Source organism: Anneissia japonica, unplaced genomic scaffold (genome assembly GCF_011630105.1).
Source record: "Anneissia japonica isolate Jap-2015-1 unplaced genomic scaffold, ASM1163010v1 scaffold466_len1169948_cov191, whole genome shotgun sequence".
NCBI lineage: Eukaryota > Metazoa > Echinodermata > Crinoidea > Comatulida > Comatulidae > Anneissia > Anneissia japonica.
Window position 1 is genome coordinate 18,702 of NW_022689540.1, and position 18,936 is coordinate 37,637.

The window sequence follows — 18,936 nt, forward strand, 5'->3', positions numbered from 1 at the left end:
AATTAGTAGCCTTTTCTTTACTTCTGTATTTATTTACATTAGGAGCCTGTGTTGTCCCCACCAATGACTGGTAAGGAAGCTGTTGAGATGTTCGGTAAAGGACGCCACCTAGGTAAAGCAAGTTTCATTTACCTCAACAAAGCCAGGACTCGTCATTTTCGACCATATGATCTAGTTGTAGTTCCAAAACACAAGGTAAATAACAGATTTTTTAAATTGTTACCTTTTGAAGTTGGTTTTCTCTATTATTTGAAAAGCTATGCTCTTATTAAAACTGTAGATTGGTTGTTGTATTTCCTTTCAAATCAATAGTCATGTTTCAATTATGCCAATTCCATGAATGGCCTCATGAAACACACAGCACTCAAAAGCCCAGCATACACTCTAAGATGTTTGTCAGACTCAATAAACTACTTTAGTGACACTTTAACTGATGAAGAACACCACTGCCTACTCTCAATAGATAAAAAACATGTTTGATCAGATATATCTCAAACAAGTTGACACTGGACAAAGTCTAATCACATTATTGGTATAGCATCTAAACAGAAATAGGAGGTTTTGAATTCAGGCCCTGAAGAGTACAACATATTTTTGTCTCATTTTAATTTTAACAGTTAAAATTAGATATAAGTAGAAGCCAGCTTTGGAAGACTAGTAAAACTTCACTGTGAAATTTACAGTCAACAGACTGTTAACTTTTCTCCTATCTCTTCCTAACTTGCCTTCATTGATATCTCGCATGATTCTTCTTTCACTATAAATCTTTACCGTGATAGATGAGTAACATTTTTTATAACTTTCTAGGCCAATCCTGATGAACACTGGATCATTTCATGCTTTGGAATCATGCACAAGGTCAGAGGTCAACCTGCAGAAAGCTTGGAACTCTTTGATTGGCATCGGGAAGCTGTGCTTTGGAGTACAATCACAAAGATTCCATTCTTCAAGTATTTTATTACAAGGAAAGTCTTCTTAAGGTATGTTATGCAATTAGATTCATTGTATAGACTGAGACATTGCTAGATAAAATTTGTTTTTGATAATAAACTGTTATTTTTGTTCTGATCAATTAATTTTTGCAGATGGAGGGCCAACCGTCGTTACAAGGATTTTTGCAAAACTCATCAGCATATTGCAAGTATCTTACTGAAGGCCTCTCCCAGTTTTGGTTCTGCACTGCTACATGTGTCAAGGCTTGTTCAGGAGCTACACACAGTAGAGTTTTTACCATTTGACAAGAGGTATCTTATTATACACATTGTTTCCATAAATGATACATTAGACAGTATGTTTAAAATAAAAAAGTGGTAAATGTATGAGGCCTCTTCTCTCCACCATCCTATTTACGAATATTAGTCCACTAACGGATGCTTACTATAAAATTTCAAAACAAAATTTCGGGTCATTAAGATTGTTAATGAACAGTGCATTATATAAAAATTTCAAGTGGTTAGTGTTATGCAAGCTGTGTTGGCTATACTTGTTGACACCTTTATCAACGTATTGATGACCACAATAAAAGTAACATAGGAGAACACTTAAAACATTTTGACATTAGTGTCACTGAAACTATTTCAGGATATCATCTAAGTGCAAATCCAAATTTGGTTGCTTAATTAAAGAAATGCTTTGGATCAAAAAACTGAAACCATCACTATTTTCTTCCTCTATGACATTAAATGGTTCAGTCAAACCAAACTGTTTAGCTAGTTAATCACATGAGGGGCTAATTATTGTTTAGCTCTACAGAGTATTGATATGTTAATTACTGTAGACCCGAAACGTTAATCCTCTTTTTCATTACATTTTAATGTAATTTTAGTTTTGATGTTACTATGCCTTTGTATTAAAGTGTTTACAAAATATTTTCATACTTTAGACATTTTCAAGCATTCAAGAAATCTAAATATTTACATTTCATTGCAACATATTTCACAAAAGTGTAAAATTACATTTAAAATTGTGTTTTAAATTGTAGCCGCTGCTACACTCTGGTCGAGTTTGATCAAATTACAAGGACAAAGAAAAGAGCTGGAGAACTATTGCTAGAGAAATTCTTTGAGTAAGTATTCAAGTATTCATACTTTCCTGAGCTGAATGTGTATTTGTGGCCTTGGTAGCACCACCAGCATTGTAATATACAATACAGCAGAAAAGCTTATTTGAAACACTCAGCAAAATGAGTACTATCAGTGAAAATGTTTAAAATATTTAACTACAGTATAGTGTTATGATTTTAACAAGTGATGTTTTTTCTAGATATTGCAAGTTGGTTGTAGATACAACATGTAATGATTTAATTGCAAAGTTGAACTTTTGTGAGGCACAGACCAAGAGCGATAAACTAATTTTGTAAGTAAACTATAAATAAGTTACTGTTCTGATGTAATCTTTTTGACAAACTAACTGCACAAATGTCACATTGTTTTGACACCACTGATCCACATCATGGCTGATAGGTTTATCAGGTGACATGTACTGTACTGGGGATGTCAAATTATGGCATACTGCATGTTGACTGTGTATACAAGTCATGTGACTTGTAAATGGTTGTGTCCCATCAGGGGCAGATCCAGAGATGTCCAAAAGGGGGGTCCCCCAAAAGTGGTGCCAATCGAGACAATACTACCCTAGGGGTCTGTCTGGGGCATTCCTCTGCAAAATGTTTGTTTTCTAGATTTTGTGCGATCAATTCTTTTTCTTTCTTTATTTATTTATTTTTTTTACTTTCCAAAAGTGGGTGTGGGGGGGACCATAAATCCACCCCTGCACATGATAGTATTATTAAATATAACAAGTCATGGGACATTGGTGGTAAAATAGTATTTTATGGCCTGATATTTGACATAGACTGTGTCTTCTTCAGAGGGTAGTGTTATATGGCAATATTATATTATGGTGAAGGGTTTGTGAAGTCAACTTATACTGATAATGTCATATTATCATTTGTAAAGAATATGTTATCAATTTGTTTTATATCTATTTGCATTCTAGCTCTAAAGATTCTTTGCATGTTCAGCGATTGAAGAAGGAGCAGAGAGAGAAAAACCTGAAAGATGCCCAAGATGAGGCTAAGTAAATGATAATTAAGTGGATGGATATGTGTTACTTTACATAAACAGTCTAATGTTACTGTTATAGCAAATATTTTTCAGCTAATGTTCATATTAGTATAAAATAAATGTTAATATCAACCAAGTATAGTATCATAGCACATTGTCAACACTGTAAACACTGTATGCATGTTTTGGCTGTTAGTCTTCTAAAAAATTGTTATATCAATTCTAATCGTGATCATTTACTTTTTTGGTGAGGTTTTTTTTTAAATTTTTAGAAACTAAGTGAAGCCCTCTCCAGACTGTCAAATTTTATTTGACAAAAACATGCGACATGCCTAAATATGGTCATGATGACATCACATTATGACCATATATAGGCACATTATGACCATATATAGGCATGTCATGACTGTATATGGGCATAAAACATTTTTTTTTTTTTTGTCAAATAAAATGTGATAGTTTGGACAGAGTTGATGAAAAAAAGATGTTGTTTGTCTGTTTATCTAATCAGATATCTTGGTAACTTTGTGAAGCTGGTTGACCAGATGCTTCTGACCCATCTACTGGCTCTTGCAAGAGCCAACATTTGTACCTTTGTGAATAATACTATGGTAGAGGGACAAAAAGCCGACAGAAAGGCTCTTTATGCTGCCAAGCTTGTGTTCAATGAGTCAAGTAAGTATAGATTGCACAGTGTGTGACAGGATTTAAATGGACCTGGACTACAATTGCATCCATTTTTGTTGTTATCTTCTTTTACTTTATTTATAGTAGCATCAAGCGTACCCTACCTTAAACACAAATTTTATTATTGTAATTGTTACCGGCCACATAAAATCCCCATCCCTTGTTGGATATCCTTTTCACCATAGACATCAGGTCGTACATACACTAGCATGTTTGTGGCCATGCACGCATTTATGGTCATTAAATAACATGTTCTGATTGGTCAGCTGTTCGATACTCTAGAAAATTGTCACTGACAGCAATTGTCACTGCTATCATATTTATAATAATTTTTATCATTTTTGTCATTCTTACTGATACTGTTATGATAATTTGGAAATATAAAAAATTCAACTATAATTTATTAAAAAATTAAATAATAAAAAAAAAGTGAAACTTTTTCCTTATTTAAATATCAGGTTGTTTGAGTTTATTTCCAAGTAAAGAGAAGTTCTCAAATACAGTGACAAGTGCCTTACAAGCTGTGGCACAGGTGATGTGGGAGAAGGCAAAATCAATGGAAGATGGCTCATTGGCTGATCAAGGCAAGAACATGGATGCCACATCAGGCACTAATGAAGATTCACAGCAGTAAGTTGTGTACATAGAGCATTCCTCTATTCTTGTCTCCTAAATGGCTGCCTGCATTGCAAGAGCACCCTCATGCCTAGAGTATGTAGAATATTTGCTCCAGTTCCAAACTACAGGGCTCTTCATAATCAATGATTTATGAGGAGAGGTAAATATCTGATCCTAATCTAAAGCCCTATCCAGGCTATCACATTTTATTCGACAAAAGATGTCTAAATATGGTCATGATGACATCATGACCATATATAATCACATCATGACTATGTACTCTATGGGCATACAATCATTTTTTGTCAATGAAAATTTGATGATCTTTGACTTTGTGTATTTGTATTTTTTAAAGCAGGCCCTCACTGACTCTTAACGTCAGTTCAGCCAGCCCTGTAACTCCAGTCAGCTTATCAAGAGAGGGCAAAGATGAGCCTATGGTATTGCCTGATGAAGATGACACAAGTACACAGCTAACAGAGCCTGTCATGTCCGTCAGAGGTAAGAAGATATTATCTTAAAGTGACACCAATCTGTTATTTTGTACCATGCTCCGCCAAGAGCAAGTGGCTCGCCACTAATAGGATGGAAGTGTGGCTCTATTAATTCATAGCAGAATTATTTTTGGTTGTGAAAATAATCCTGTTTTACAGGATTTGAAACCCCCCCTGCCCCTGAGCATTTCTGAGGGTGTGATGCTAAACAAGTATATTTTTTTTGTGGCCTTATTGGAATTTTCAAAATAATATAATATAAAATTAATATAAATAAAATTTTATTTTATTATATTTTATTATTTTGAAAAATTCCAATAAGAAATTCATCTTTAATATGAAAAAAAAATCACTGATACAAAATAATAATTAAATATATTATACTGTATACTTAATTTATTTAAAAAATAAATTAAGTATATAATATTATTCAATTTTTATTTTGTACCTGTGATTTTTTTTTCATATTAAAAATGCTGAAACTGCTGTGAATAAGTGTACAAGTTATAGAAATCAATTACTTATACTTATTTGGCTATTTCTTTGTGATATTTATTGTACTACACTCACCATAACAAAATATTATATTACAACATTTAATTTAACACACACTTTTATAGAAGTACATTATTAGTTGTTATTTTCATACAATTTATTTTCCAAAATTAATATGTTGGGTTGGTATCAATATATTTTACTAGCTGATCAACTCATTTTGCTAGTTCCATTTTTCACAACTAGCAAATTTTAGCAAAAGCTTGCTAGTGGCTAAAAAAGTAAATTTCAAGCACTTAGCGGTATTGATTTACTTTCACGAAATCGCTAAATTGTGTAAATCTCCTAAAGTGAGTCATTTTCATTTTACTATTTCGGGTCACATATTGTGATTAGAATAAAGTGTTTGGTACCATTGTAAAGCTAAAATGTTTGTAATCTGATCGCATACGCACTCAACAAGCTTCGGAAAAGTGTTACAATTTGCTAAAACTCTGGCGGTGGCTGATACTATTTGTTCAAACCCCTGGCGGTCAGAGTGTTAATGCGCTTGGAATCCATTACAATTTAAGTTAAATTTCTTCTCCATGTACAGAGGACCCAACTAAGGACTTGGATGTCATGGGTGTACTGACCCCTGAACTTGTTCCCAGAGCAAATCATGGCACCAGTATAAAAATAGAAGGACATGGCTTCATTGGTCAATATAGCGCCCTCAACAAAGTCAATCTTCAAGAGAAGCTATCTCAAGAGTAAGTACTAAACTATGATAGTGAATAACTTTGGGGTCAATATCACAGTTCCACCAAACATGGCTCGCAGTAGATAGATCTGTATGAATCTTGATGATTGGTAAATTGTGAGTGTCATAAGGACATGTATACTAATTTTTTTTAAACCAGGCTCCGAGGAGTGGAAAAAGGTAAATATATATAAATATTCAAAAATATGTATCTAATTTTACCTAAATCGTTCCCGAGTTATTCGTCAAACACCCTTATTGTATCTTAGAGAAGTCAGTGGTGCAACATATCAAAACATTTTTAGCCTGGCTCTGAAGACTATGGAATGCTGATAATATTTTGATTTTAATTAATGATAATCATTAGACTTTGTACTGTAGCATAAATTTTGACTGATAATTTAGCTGATTAATATTTTTACCGTGAATTTTGGACAGTGTCGAAATGCAAGCCTCTTACAAGATGTATTTCAAGTATATTAATGATGCAATGAAGGACATCGATTCTTTCTGCACTGAGCATCATTGGCTGACAGAGATACATAAGTTCACCCAATCCTGGACTAAGGACTCGGTCAAAGCATGGCACAAAGCCCAGGCCTACACAATTGAGGTATGTCGTAACTGATTGAGTTTTTAGTTATAAATTAGGGAATCAAAACAACAGCATTAAAATATGACAATGATGATCGTGACTTGGTTGCCAATAATGATGGTGACGACGGCAGCAAATACGAGTTGGATGACCGAGTTGGATGGCAAAACAGTTAAGGCAGGGGCGCTGCAACCTACAGTTATAATATTGCTGCTGGTTTGAACGGCATGCTTGCCTATGTTCCTTGTGGTGGAACAAGCCTTCTCGGATAAGGACTATAAACCATAGGCTCAGTGTACATAATGGCTTGTGTGCACTGTAAAGAACTCAGTACATTTTTAAAGACGTGTAGGTGGTTACCCCGGTGTACTGGTACAGACAGCCCCTGTTGTCAACAGACGAGAGATAGCTGGTACTGGTTTACTGAGTAGATCAGACATGAAGAGACCCTTAGGGGAGAAGAAAGTTACTGTGTGAGCTAGTCCACACCTCAAGCACTTTGAGAGTTTGGTATAAAGCGCTATAAAAATCCAACCATATAACATTACATAAATGATGATATTGATAATAATTATGATAAGTTAATGCTGAAGGTAATGATAATACTGATGATAATGGAATGGTAATGCTGATGATAATACTTATAATGATGAGGGTCATTAAGATGATGGTGGTAATAATGATGAAGAATGATCGTCATAATCATGATCACTATTCTCAGTTTAAGACATGAATACAGATATTTATAATGGACTATTTCTTAAATACTTACCTGGATAAACCGACTAATTGCCCATTCTTGACCATTTAGGTGATTTTAATGTAATAATTTGTTTTCAATAAGAAAATCCAATTTTGTCTCATAACCTAGTTGTTAGAGCAGTAATATGGCAATTTGTATAGTATGTATGCATTATATACTCTTTACCAAGACCACAATTGAATATTAATTTTGTGTTACATGGCTTTATTGATCTCAGATCAAAGCCACCCTGTCTAAGACTGTATTGCAGAAGCTGCTTTATCCCGAATACGTTTTCTCCAAGTATGTTGATTTGCACCTTGTTGACACAGAAGCAGTAAAGGCAGGCTGTTTGAAATTGAGATTTCTTGCATGGTGTGAAAACAAAAATCTTCATTTCGGCTAAAGCTGTCACATTCATGTGTGTTCTAAAGGCTTGTAATTAAAAGTTGAATAAATGCAGCTTCGTTTTTCACACTCATAATGAAGAATAAGAAGAAAACTGTTTAGACAAAATAAGTGAAGCTGTTTGTAGGATACTTATTCACTCGTTTGGATTGTCTTTTGTTTGTCAGTCTGAGTACTTGGATTTCCATTTTTGTGTGCATTTCACTGTGGATTACTACAGAATAATAAACTGAACATAGTATAATTATGTAGATTCAGCAGTAGTACCATTTCAGATGAAATAGTAATTTCCATATATTTTATCCTTATCATTCATTATTGCCTTTTATTTAGTCATATTCTTTCATGCATTCATCAGATTTCAGGTTCATTCATTCTTGTTGTAGTTACATTTCTGTGAATACTACACTCTATCCATCAGGTTCATTCCTTAGCATATAAGTCTGTATTAGTATATGTTTTTTATTGAAAACAAAATTTAAACTTTTACATATAGGTTAATTCCTTCATGTTGTAGTTGAATTTGGTTGCCATATTATTATCAACACCATTTTTCCCTTCTGTACCTATCTCATATATTCCCATTCTAGATTTCATTTAAAACATCCTATCACAGATTCCCAGTTATTTTTAATCCTGAGAACAAAATCCAAATTTTATAGTTTGTTTTGCCCCTCTGAATTTTGATTCCATTTTTATCAGTGTGGATTACACATTTTCACATCTCCCAGATGCATATTTTTTTATATCTATGCCTCTATTTCATCATTCCATATCAGATTTGTGTGTGAAATCTCATTTAGGTATTTTTAGTGAACCACCTTCTTTTTTCCCCCACTGAATTTTTATTCTATTTTTATTTGGTGTGGATTACACATTTTAATTTCTCCCAGGTACTTATTGTTTACAGTTTATCTATCCCTTAATTTTGTTATTCGATATCACAAGATTTGTGTGTGAAATACCACTTAGGTATATTTAGTGAACCTTCTTTATACAAGGTTGTATAAGCTTTTTGTTTATCTGTTTGTTTATTCTCAATGAATTATATTCTACAGACCCAGTTGAGCCAGATTCGTACATGGGTTGAGCGTGTGAAGAATGTCGACCGCTTCTTCACAAGTGAAAACCAGTTGTTCTACATTGACTGTGGAGTAATACAGGAGACGTTGGTTCCTGCCCTGAATGGTGCTTTTCGTGATTTACTCAATTTCACAGCGGAAGAGGCCAAAAAGTTTTCTTCTGCATTCATCAGTGAAGTACAGGAAGTAGTTCTGGTAAGATAATATATAACGGCAAATTCTTGAACATTTTCTGGCAACCAATAACAGCATTATTTTAGTTAAAAATACAGAAATTCGTTTTGCTGCTTATGTTCATGATATCCTAGATACGATAGAAAAGTTCAAAACCAATCTCGGCTGATACTATTAAGCCAACTATAGTTTGAACAAGTGGAAGTTGGGGTTTTAAAATGTATTTATATTAAACCTATTAATTTTTCTGATAGGGTATGAAATCTAAAGAAACAACTACAGAAGGGTTCGCAGAGTATGCCCAGAGGTATGGTATCTACAAGTTGAAGATGGGAACACTTCAACAAGAAGTTGAATATGTCAAATCTTTATTTGAGGTAATTGTTAAATTTAAAATTCATAACTGTATAGGCAAGGAGTTGAATGATCTGCCATGTTGACTTTGATATGGTGTGTGTATTGCTTATTTGTTTCTTGGTAGCCAAACAGACTGTTGCGGGTAAATGAAGTATTAATATTAGTACAGGCCTCCCTCCAATTAAAGACCACTTTTTGGACGGGGGTTTCCAAGGTCTTATAGCAGCTTTGGTCTCTAATTAGAATGCTAAGGTTAAAAACACTTGTTATTTTTGAACTGCAGAAAACTGTCCTTACTTGGAGGGAGGCCTGTATTAAAAAAAGTTCAAAATATGATTTTTATGTTTTATTGCAGGTGATTAGACTCAGTTACCGATCATTGACCCCCGAAGAGGAGAAGATTGAGGAACGAGTGTGGCACAATTGGGAAGCCTTTTTACTCCAGTTACAGGAAGCAGCAGAGTTTGTGAACACCCAGCTTCCACTTAAACAAATCCAGTTACAGGAAAGCTTCCAAAAACTTGAAGAAGAGGTAGAGAGGATATTGAAAGATGCTACAACAGGGCCGTTTCTAGATCCCTCGCAAAACCCAACCAAATTGCTTGCTGTTGGCCAAAAGGTAACAACAGAATTCAACTCTAAATAAATAATTAAATTTTGATTAGAAATATATAATAATATACACGTTATTCAACCACTAAATATTTAATAACCTCAATAGAGCTACGACAGCATCATTTGTACAAAAGTAAAAATTATAATCAATCAAAAACAGATTAAATTTAATACTGACTACATTTATTGTAACATAAATACTTTATAATTTTATTTTATATTCTAACATTGTATTTGAAATTTGGTTTCTCCTATATCTATTCTATTACAATTACATTACTTTATTGTGCCTATTTGTCCCAACATCAGCAAAATTTTAAAGGTTTCAACCACATAAATGTGAATGCTTACATTGTTATGATAATTGGCAATGATCCCTGCAATTTAGAAAAACTAAAAATATTAGAATTGACCATCTGGTTGTGGCATACACATGCTCTACATAAACTAAGTCTCATTATGAGGCTTAGGGAGTGGAGTTGTTTTGGTCATGAGAACAAATTCTGTTACCATGACAGGAATTGAACCCAGGACCCTGGATTGTAAGGCTAGCATGTTAACCGCCAAGCCAATAAATTTAGCCTACTTACTTTCTTTTGGATATTGATTTTATTTGTTATTTCAATATATTCTGTTTAAAAAATGTCTGTATTTTAAAAAACATATTTGATGTAAAGAATTTAATTATTATTATTATTGTTATTACAAACTCTTTATTGTTTTCACATCTTTACTCTCTGTAGCTTTTTGACGAATTCTACGTTGTTGCACGGGAAATGCGCAAATGCAGTAAGTACAAAGAGATGATAACAGGCCAAGCATTTGATACATCTCGATTGGACTTCGCGCTTCACCAGATTACGGTACGGTGGGAATTGTGGAAATACATAGAAGTATCTTCCTATACAATACAAGACTGGATGAGACAACTATTCAGAAGGGTAAGCATGCCCATTGCCTACCTTATAAGCAATAACTTATTTGGACAAAGAATTCCTGTTAATGCTACAAAATTTGATGAACAACTTTCTTGCTTCAGTGCAACTTAAATCAAACTAATGCCCAATGACTAATTTCTTTACCTTGTCTGTGTATTTTTTAGTTTCTGATGTAAATTAATTGTATAAGACCCAAGCTATTTTCTTGTAAAGACCCTACAAATAGATAACATCTGTTTCAATACATATCTTCATATTTTTATAGATGAATGTACAAAAGGCTATTGATAAGGTAGATTTGTGGCAGACTGCAGCCAAGCGTTTTTTAGAAGAGTTACCAAGTGATGATAAGGTTCTGCTGCATTGGTTCAAACTGCTGAGCGACTTCAAACAAGATCTTCCTCTGCTCCTGAAGCTCTCAAGTGATTCACTCAAGGTAATATCAGTTCCGTAATTTGCTATTGATAAATTGTTTTAATGTCTGCAAAACATTTTAAGGTCTGCCTAAAACTCAGAAACATAGCTCCCTGGATCTCAATATTAGGTATGAACACCTTAAACCCTGTCTTCTTGGAACACAGGTTCTGTCAAACCATAGATCCTTGATTGCCACTGAAGTGTTCTTTGTATTAATTTAGTAGTAATTCAAAATTTTAAATCTTCATTGCTAGCCTCGGCATTGGAAAGCTTTGTTTGTAAGCCTGGGCCAGCCTTACCACGCAGGACAGCATTTCTCTGTCGCTGAGCTTTTGTCTTTTAACCTAAGTGAGCATAGCCTACAGGTGAACACGATATGTAATGGTGCCATAGCTGAGTTCACCCTTGAGACCAAACTCAAACAGATCCGCAAAGTGTGGGATGAGAAGGAGTTTAAACTAGCTAAGCATATTCCAGAGAAGATGTACAATAGTCAGCATAACCAAGCCAAGCAACCATCATGGTCCATAATAAAGACTGAAGTAGACATGTATACCTTGATTGGCATCGAAGAATTGAAATATCTGCTAGAGGTAAATGATTGTTTTGTATTTTCTGTTTGAGGCTCTTAGGCGCGACAGAAACGCGTCTGGGAAAACCATGTATTACAAACGCGTCTGGGAAAGCGATCGTCTAATTATCATGCCTCATGAAAATTAATAAGCTAGTCGGAACATGTCCCAGACACGTGTAAACGGGTTTGTGCTGTTAAACGTGTAAAATTTTTCTATTGTTTTGGGCGACAAACGCGTCCATGTCTTTATACCAGGCCCCTGTTGAACTACCGTTTTTGTACAATTTAAAATACTGAACAAGTTTTACTTTGAAATGAACCAAGTTCAAAGTTTAAAGGCTGCATAGTCCTAATAGTTAAATTAAGTGGTAAATGACGATAATGGCAGCACATGCATGTAGGCCTAATTGCCGTTTGCTCTGACCTATCTTCGTTAAATAGCAGCCTACCTGCTGAGAAGCTGACGACAAACGAAAAAACATTTATCAACTTCCTGCACACATCACATGGGAACACAAATGGATGCCAGTATTCGCCAAACATCATTCAATAAACTACAGAGAAAATAGAACATCTACAGTATTTTCTCTATTATTAAACGTAGGCATCAATATATATTATATACAGCAACTAGGCCTATGCAACTACTGTACAATTAATATTGGGTACCTCGTGTGTGTGGATGTGATCAGTCCAACAGAGTACGCAACATCACGTGACAAATGTCACTGACTGTGTGGCCGGTGTTGATCTATACATGGAGGAAAGAACTTTCCTTGGTCTATAGAAATTCGCTTTGAGCGCCGCTCTGACAGAAGTGGGTCAGTTGAGATGCTAACAATAGGACGTTCGATGGAGTGCCTGGATGCCAGTTTAAAGTATGGCCTTGTCTGCTTGCCGGGCGGCGACTTCTGTATAGTTTAATTTTTTTAATCTTGCATAAATCTTTGTATCTTATATATTTTTATTGGTTAGGCCTATTATTATTTTATGTGTGGAAGCTGTTTATTGGCTTATGTTAAATAAAAATAATATTGAGTGTTAAAGGCCTATGTTAATGTCAAAATATAAATAAAACATACAAGTGAATGTACGTGTACCGTTGTATTTCATTAATAGGACTGATTAGGTGCTAATTCTTAACTGACCCAAACAAACATGTAGTGTACAGAAAACAGTATTCAATTCTTATATTCGGACATTTATTTATCCATCGACAAAAAATACAAATATATGCTGTATACACATGATACAGGCCGCTTTAAATACATGAGTCTAGGATTCGGGGCTAGATTCTGATAGATAAAAGTTAAACTATGATAGTAAAAACTATCCCCCGCTGGACACCATCCCAGTATTTCTGAGGTTTCGGGGTATTGAAAGACATATCCTATTCTTTTAAAACATCTTGTCTTGGGTGATACCTCCTCCTGTGCGAAGTTACCTCTACATTGCTACTAAATGTGTATGCCGGACAAAACCGACATCGACCTATAGGTGAAGTCATTGCCTTGTCGGTTGTATCCCAAGATGGTTGGTCCATGACCTTGTGAAACGTAATGTAGTGATCTCCATCTTCATTCAGCATTGGAGAGGGGAAACCCCTCAATAAAAATGATATACAAGGCCTACCCTATTCTTCCTCTAGATACATTTGGCTACATCAGAAAATACGATACGCATGGGGCAATACAAAAATCTTTATTGAATATAATAGTGAATATATCAACATGGTGGGTGTTGATGCATTTACTATAAGCCTACATGAACACATTAAAATAGTAAACAGTGATATACTAGAATACCATTGCTGGATGATGGTTTAACCATTTTTAAAACATAATAATATATATAATACAAACATGTATTAAATTCATATAGCCTACACAGTAAAACAAACAATGCCATAGCATACGTTGTTCCACATGCGATATCACGTGATCGCCACAACGGACTTCTTCAACTGCGGCTGATCCAGGTCAGTGTTGCTGTATTGTGCGGGCTGTGCAGGCACGTGGGAATTGGAAAGTTGGGCAAAAGGTACTTGTTTTGATAGGTCAATTCGAACATCGCACAATATAATCTGGGTAGGAAGGTTACTGGCGAATGATTTCTCTTCTACAAAACCTACAGGTAACGGTAGGGCCTAGCCTACTAAAAATACAAGAAACATTGGGGTTTCCCCAACAAGAAAAATAATTAAATTTAGGCCTTTATTATAAACATTTCTTCGTGAACTGTCACCTAGCGTAGGCTAGCATTTTACTACCGGGCTACTACTATTATAAATATAGGCCTAGGCCTACATAGCCTAGGTACTGTAGGGACACTGAACAAGATTTAAAGTTGTTTAAATCACGATCAAATTCCAAATTCCGCTGAACGCGTTTAACATTTGCCGTTCACGAGCAGGGGAGGAGTTAACTTCCAAATGGAATAAACGGCTCAAACGACAAGCTTCCAAACGGCATTTCACAGACTCGTTTGGGAGCTTGTCATATAACAATAGTAAATGTGTTTGACCCGTTTCTGTCGTTGGGGATAATTTGTAGATCACGCCTTAGTAATCTCTCTACTCCCTTAAAAGCTTGAAGTAGAGAAAAACTTTCTTCTCAAAAACACACATCTTTATAATGATTCCTGTAATTGTTAATTTGTGGAAATTTTACAAGTTAAAATTGAGCTTTCATTTATCTTTTTATGCCTGTTGAATATTTAGAAATCCTTAGTTCCTTATCTTATGATTGCATGTAATATACAAATCATTTTGAATTAGAACAAATGTGAGTTGAGGAAAACTAAAGTGGACTGCCATATAGAATTTTGCTTTTATTCTTTTGAACAGGATAGTCAGGTGACTCTACAGTGTATGCTCGTGTCTCCTCACTTGGCTGAATTAAAAACAGAAGCAGAAATTTGGCACCATAATCTCCAACAAGTAGATGAAATGCTCGACTTGTGGACACTTACACAGATCAAGGTGAGACATATTGTTACTGTTCAAAGTTTTGCAATCCTGTACCACAACATTGTTGTCTTTTATTCTTTGTTATAGTTTCTTTTGAAGCATTACATCACTTTTGTAAATGTATGAAACTGGTCTGTGATTAATGCTCTTGTAGTTAATCCCCTGCAAAATAGATAAAACAGTATTAATAATCACATTACCTAATATAATCTAGTATCACGTAGGTATTTGTACCATTTACTGTATCGTACTTCGTCTGTACTGTATTATATACTGTAACATACTGTTAAAGTATTTGTTTAAATATTTATTTACAGTGGCGATACTTGAGCAAGGTGTTCAGTTCTGACAAACTGAGCAGCACTCTACATAAGCAGGCAGTTAAGTTCAACAGTGTCAACACTAGATATGAGGTAATAATCAATGATCATACTGGAGGGGGGTGTTTGCCAAATTTATAAAGTGATCCTTCTACAGTAGCTGGGTTTTTCTATGGCTATGCTGGATTTGAGATTCATAAATACTATGCATATTCACATTGATGCAATAATGATGTTTATGTTTATACCTGAAAGGAAATAATGAAAAGTGTTGTTGGTGATCCTAAAGTCTTATCAATTCTCAACAAACGTGTGGGCCAGAAGAATAGGCGGCCTCTTCAAGGGGATGTTCTACGAGATTGTTTCAAAAGTATGATTCACGATCAAGTAAGTAGTTTAGGGTCAACGTACAATATGAAGTCATTCATTCAGATATTTTTCTTTAATACATTTTCATTAATATAAAAAGCAATTAGAAAATGAATAAAAAAGCAAATTTAGAGTAATATAAGATTGATTACGATTGAATCTATTTTGTGAATACTCTTACTGGGATAAATTTACTATTACCATAGTTTCTTTTAATGAACACTCTTATTAAAAAATTAAAATAGATCACCTTGCATATTGAAGCTACCATGGGGTGGTTTGTTAGGATTGAAACCAAGACCTTTCCATCAATAAATGAGCATGCTGGTTAAGATGTTTGCCTTCCAATCTCAAGTCACTTCTTAGTAAGATTTAATTTATAAAACACTACAACATTCAATTCTGTAATTGGCAAGTGCTGTTCAAAGTGAAGTAAATTTATTTTCCTCTGAGCAATTAGCTTACTTTTAATTATTTTTAATCAACTTATCAATTTAATTCAATTTTGCAGGAAGAGATCATAAAAGAACTCCAGCAGCATCTAAAGGAGATCCGTTCCAAGTTCCCACGGCTTTACTTTATGAGTGATGATGACCTAATGATATTACTGACTATCACAAGGGACAAGAGAGCTTGGGTGCCATATGCCCGGAATCTCTTTCCTGGCATCACAGAACTCAAGTTTGCGGTACCGAATAGCTCAGCTATGATGAAAACCATGCTGGATATGCATTTGCATTGTAAGTGCAATAATATCACATCAGCTGTTTTGCTGTTATTGTTATTATATTTAATATATTTATTTTTTCATTAATATTTTTACTATTCTAATTGTTATTATTTTCACAGCACATAAGTTGGAAGTAATTGGTATCTATGGTGATCATGGTGAGAGTGTACCCCTCATTGCAGCAGTTGCATCCACAAGTGAGATTTCAGATTGGTTAGGAAGACTAGAAGCAAATGTCAAAAGCACTATGGGTAATTTTCTTCAGATGTGCATGGAGGCAAGGTTGTCAAGAGACTACATCACTCCAGTGAAGATTCTGGAGGAACTAGCTTCCCTAGAGGAAACAAAAAAGGAAAAGAAACAGAGTGAAGAAGAGTCGAAGCTAAAACATGCTGTCAAGAGAAACTTTCAACACTGGTTGCTTCGTTTTCCAGCACAGTGTGTACTGACTGCAGAGGCAGTCGTTTGGGAAAGGAACACCAGACATGCATTGGAAGACCAAGACAAGAGTGCTTTACTGAAGAATAAGTATGAAACTCAATAATGTTTATATGCACAGTACTAACCGCATCAAACCATTTATAACCAACATACGTCTGAGCAACCTTGTGCTGTACATGCTCAAATTTATTTTGTATGTTCCATACATGTACACACACCATGCATCCATCATATGTACATCCATCCCCTAAGCATCCATCTCCACATGCACTCATTCCCACATGCATACATCATAACATGTACCCATCCCCATAATTACCCAACCCCCATCGCATCTATCCATCCCCACATCCATTTTTTTATACACCTATCCCTACGTAATTCATCCCACACATGCACCTATCCCCAAATAGAACCATCTGCACATGTGTCTGTTATCTCCACATTCACTCATCTCCATATGAGTTTATTCCACTCATGCTTCAGTCTCCGCATACACCTAGCCCAGTCTAAATCCATTTGACAGAGCAACCCCATGTGCCTCTGTCTTTTGCATCCATCTACTGTGCACTTACCTCCATATGGATCCATCCCAAAAATGCACATGTCATACACACCTCACCTCTCTCTTACTAGCTGAAATGTATTATTTATTCTATTGTTTTCTTAATTTAAACAGGGAGAGTTTGGATCGAAGATTGGAACAATATATCAGTATACTGAGTGAGATCTCAGCCGGTGATCTAAATTTTGATCCAAGAAATCGTCTGCATATATTGCTCAGAAACCTGATCAACCAAACTCTTCATCAGAAGTGCATAATTGAAGGTAATCTGTCATAAAATAACAAGTTCTGTACATAATGCATAATCCATTTAATCGTAAACTTGGCACTATTCAAGTCATCAAGCTAAGTATCTCTCTTATACACTACCAACATCACTGCTGATTTGTGTTGCAATTTTTGTTTCAATAGGTCTTCTGTCGGTATCATCAATCTCAAGTCGTTGCTTTGAATGGGAGAGTGTCTTAAAGCACCGCATGAACTGGCAGAGTGTTCTGTGTGCTAGACCGTCTCTACAGCCAACTGAGGGTGCATTTCAGTTATTAGCTGGTAAGCAGTGTATACCTATCAACAAGAATTCTCATTGGCTATAAAATTAGTGACGGTGTTCAGTGATAATACTGTTGATGACTGTGTTGGTGAAGATGATATTGGTGACATGTTTATATAAAAAAAGTAAAAGTTGTTGATTTTCAAACAAAAAAATGAATATGTATTTTTCTGAGTAGATCCCGAAAGTGAGCCCTCACTCAATGCAAGGGCCCCAACTGTGGTGACCTCTAGCTTTGTATTTGGGGATTGCAGTGTGCAGCAGATGGGCAAAGTTTTTAACTACGATCATGAGTACTTTGGTCCAAGCTTGCGCGCAGTCTGTACGCTACTGACAGACAGGTGTCACCTCGGATTGACAATGGCTATGAGCAGGTTCCAGTGTGGTACTGCCATTGGACCAACTGCGTCTGGGAAGACGGAATTGATTCAAGATCTGTCACAGGTATGCAAATTATCAATCATATTTCTGAATTTCAACTCTCATTCTTATGAAATATCAAACCAAATACAGCTATAATGCATATACAATACATAGACTCTAACACACAATTCACCAAATTAACCAAATATCAAACCAAGTACAGCTGTAATACACATACTATACCTAGCCTCTAACTCACAATTTACCAAATTAACCAAATATCTGAATTTCAAATCTCATTCTTCACCAAATATCAACCAAGTACAGCTATAATACATATACAAAACCTAAACTCCAACACACGATTCAACAAATTAACCAAATATCAAACCAAGTACAGCTGTAATACATATACAATACCTAGACTCTGACACACAATTCACCATGAGTTTGAGAAAATTTAATTCAGTAACTTGGAAATCAGAATAGTAGGCCCATACAATCTTAATTCTGCCATTTTCATGTAATTTTGTTATTCTAAAAAAGATTGAGGCTTTTCATTGTTTAATGTATGTTTGTGTATTTAATAAACCCTCTCAACTTATTAAATTTTACCATAATCCTCTT

General features: G+C 35.0%; 1 protein-coding gene across 5 annotated transcripts in view; it reads left to right on the top strand.

The window, feature by feature from the left end:
• LOC117124876 (dynein heavy chain domain-containing protein 1-like) overlaps nucleotides 1-18,936 on the top strand; it is a 58,341-nt gene that overhangs the window by 5,530 nt on the left and 33,875 nt on the right. For 4 of the 5 annotated variants that reach the window (XM_033271209.1, XM_033271216.1, XM_033271232.1 and 1 more), the window contains exons 9-33: nucleotides 43-195; nucleotides 808-980; nucleotides 1,086-1,244; nucleotides 1,982-2,065; nucleotides 2,263-2,355; nucleotides 2,998-3,078; nucleotides 3,577-3,740; nucleotides 4,211-4,382; nucleotides 4,726-4,871; nucleotides 5,955-6,111; nucleotides 6,540-6,714; nucleotides 8,905-9,123; nucleotides 9,357-9,479; nucleotides 9,815-10,078; nucleotides 10,818-11,015; nucleotides 11,278-11,448; nucleotides 11,684-12,022; nucleotides 14,849-14,983; nucleotides 15,289-15,384; nucleotides 15,547-15,678; nucleotides 16,172-16,400; nucleotides 16,510-16,918; nucleotides 17,511-17,659; nucleotides 17,808-17,945; nucleotides 18,125-18,390. In XM_033271209.1, coding sequence (XP_033127100.1) covers nucleotides 43-195; nucleotides 808-980; nucleotides 1,086-1,244; nucleotides 1,982-2,065; nucleotides 2,263-2,355; nucleotides 2,998-3,078; nucleotides 3,577-3,740; nucleotides 4,211-4,382; nucleotides 4,726-4,871; nucleotides 5,955-6,111; nucleotides 6,540-6,714; nucleotides 8,905-9,123; nucleotides 9,357-9,479; nucleotides 9,815-10,078; nucleotides 10,818-11,015; nucleotides 11,278-11,448; nucleotides 11,684-12,022; nucleotides 14,849-14,983; nucleotides 15,289-15,384; nucleotides 15,547-15,678; nucleotides 16,172-16,400; nucleotides 16,510-16,918; nucleotides 17,511-17,659; nucleotides 17,808-17,945; nucleotides 18,125-18,390 — 4,425 coding nt within the window. The remainder of the gene's footprint in view (nucleotides 1-42; nucleotides 196-807; nucleotides 981-1,085; nucleotides 1,245-1,981; nucleotides 2,066-2,262; nucleotides 2,356-2,997; nucleotides 3,079-3,576; nucleotides 3,741-4,210; nucleotides 4,383-4,725; nucleotides 4,872-5,954; nucleotides 6,112-6,539; nucleotides 6,715-8,904; nucleotides 9,124-9,356; nucleotides 9,480-9,814; nucleotides 10,079-10,817; nucleotides 11,016-11,277; nucleotides 11,449-11,683; nucleotides 12,023-14,848; nucleotides 14,984-15,288; nucleotides 15,385-15,546; nucleotides 15,679-16,171; nucleotides 16,401-16,509; nucleotides 16,919-17,510; nucleotides 17,660-17,807; nucleotides 17,946-18,124; nucleotides 18,391-18,936) is intronic. The other variant, XM_033271224.1, reaches the window with a different exon arrangement.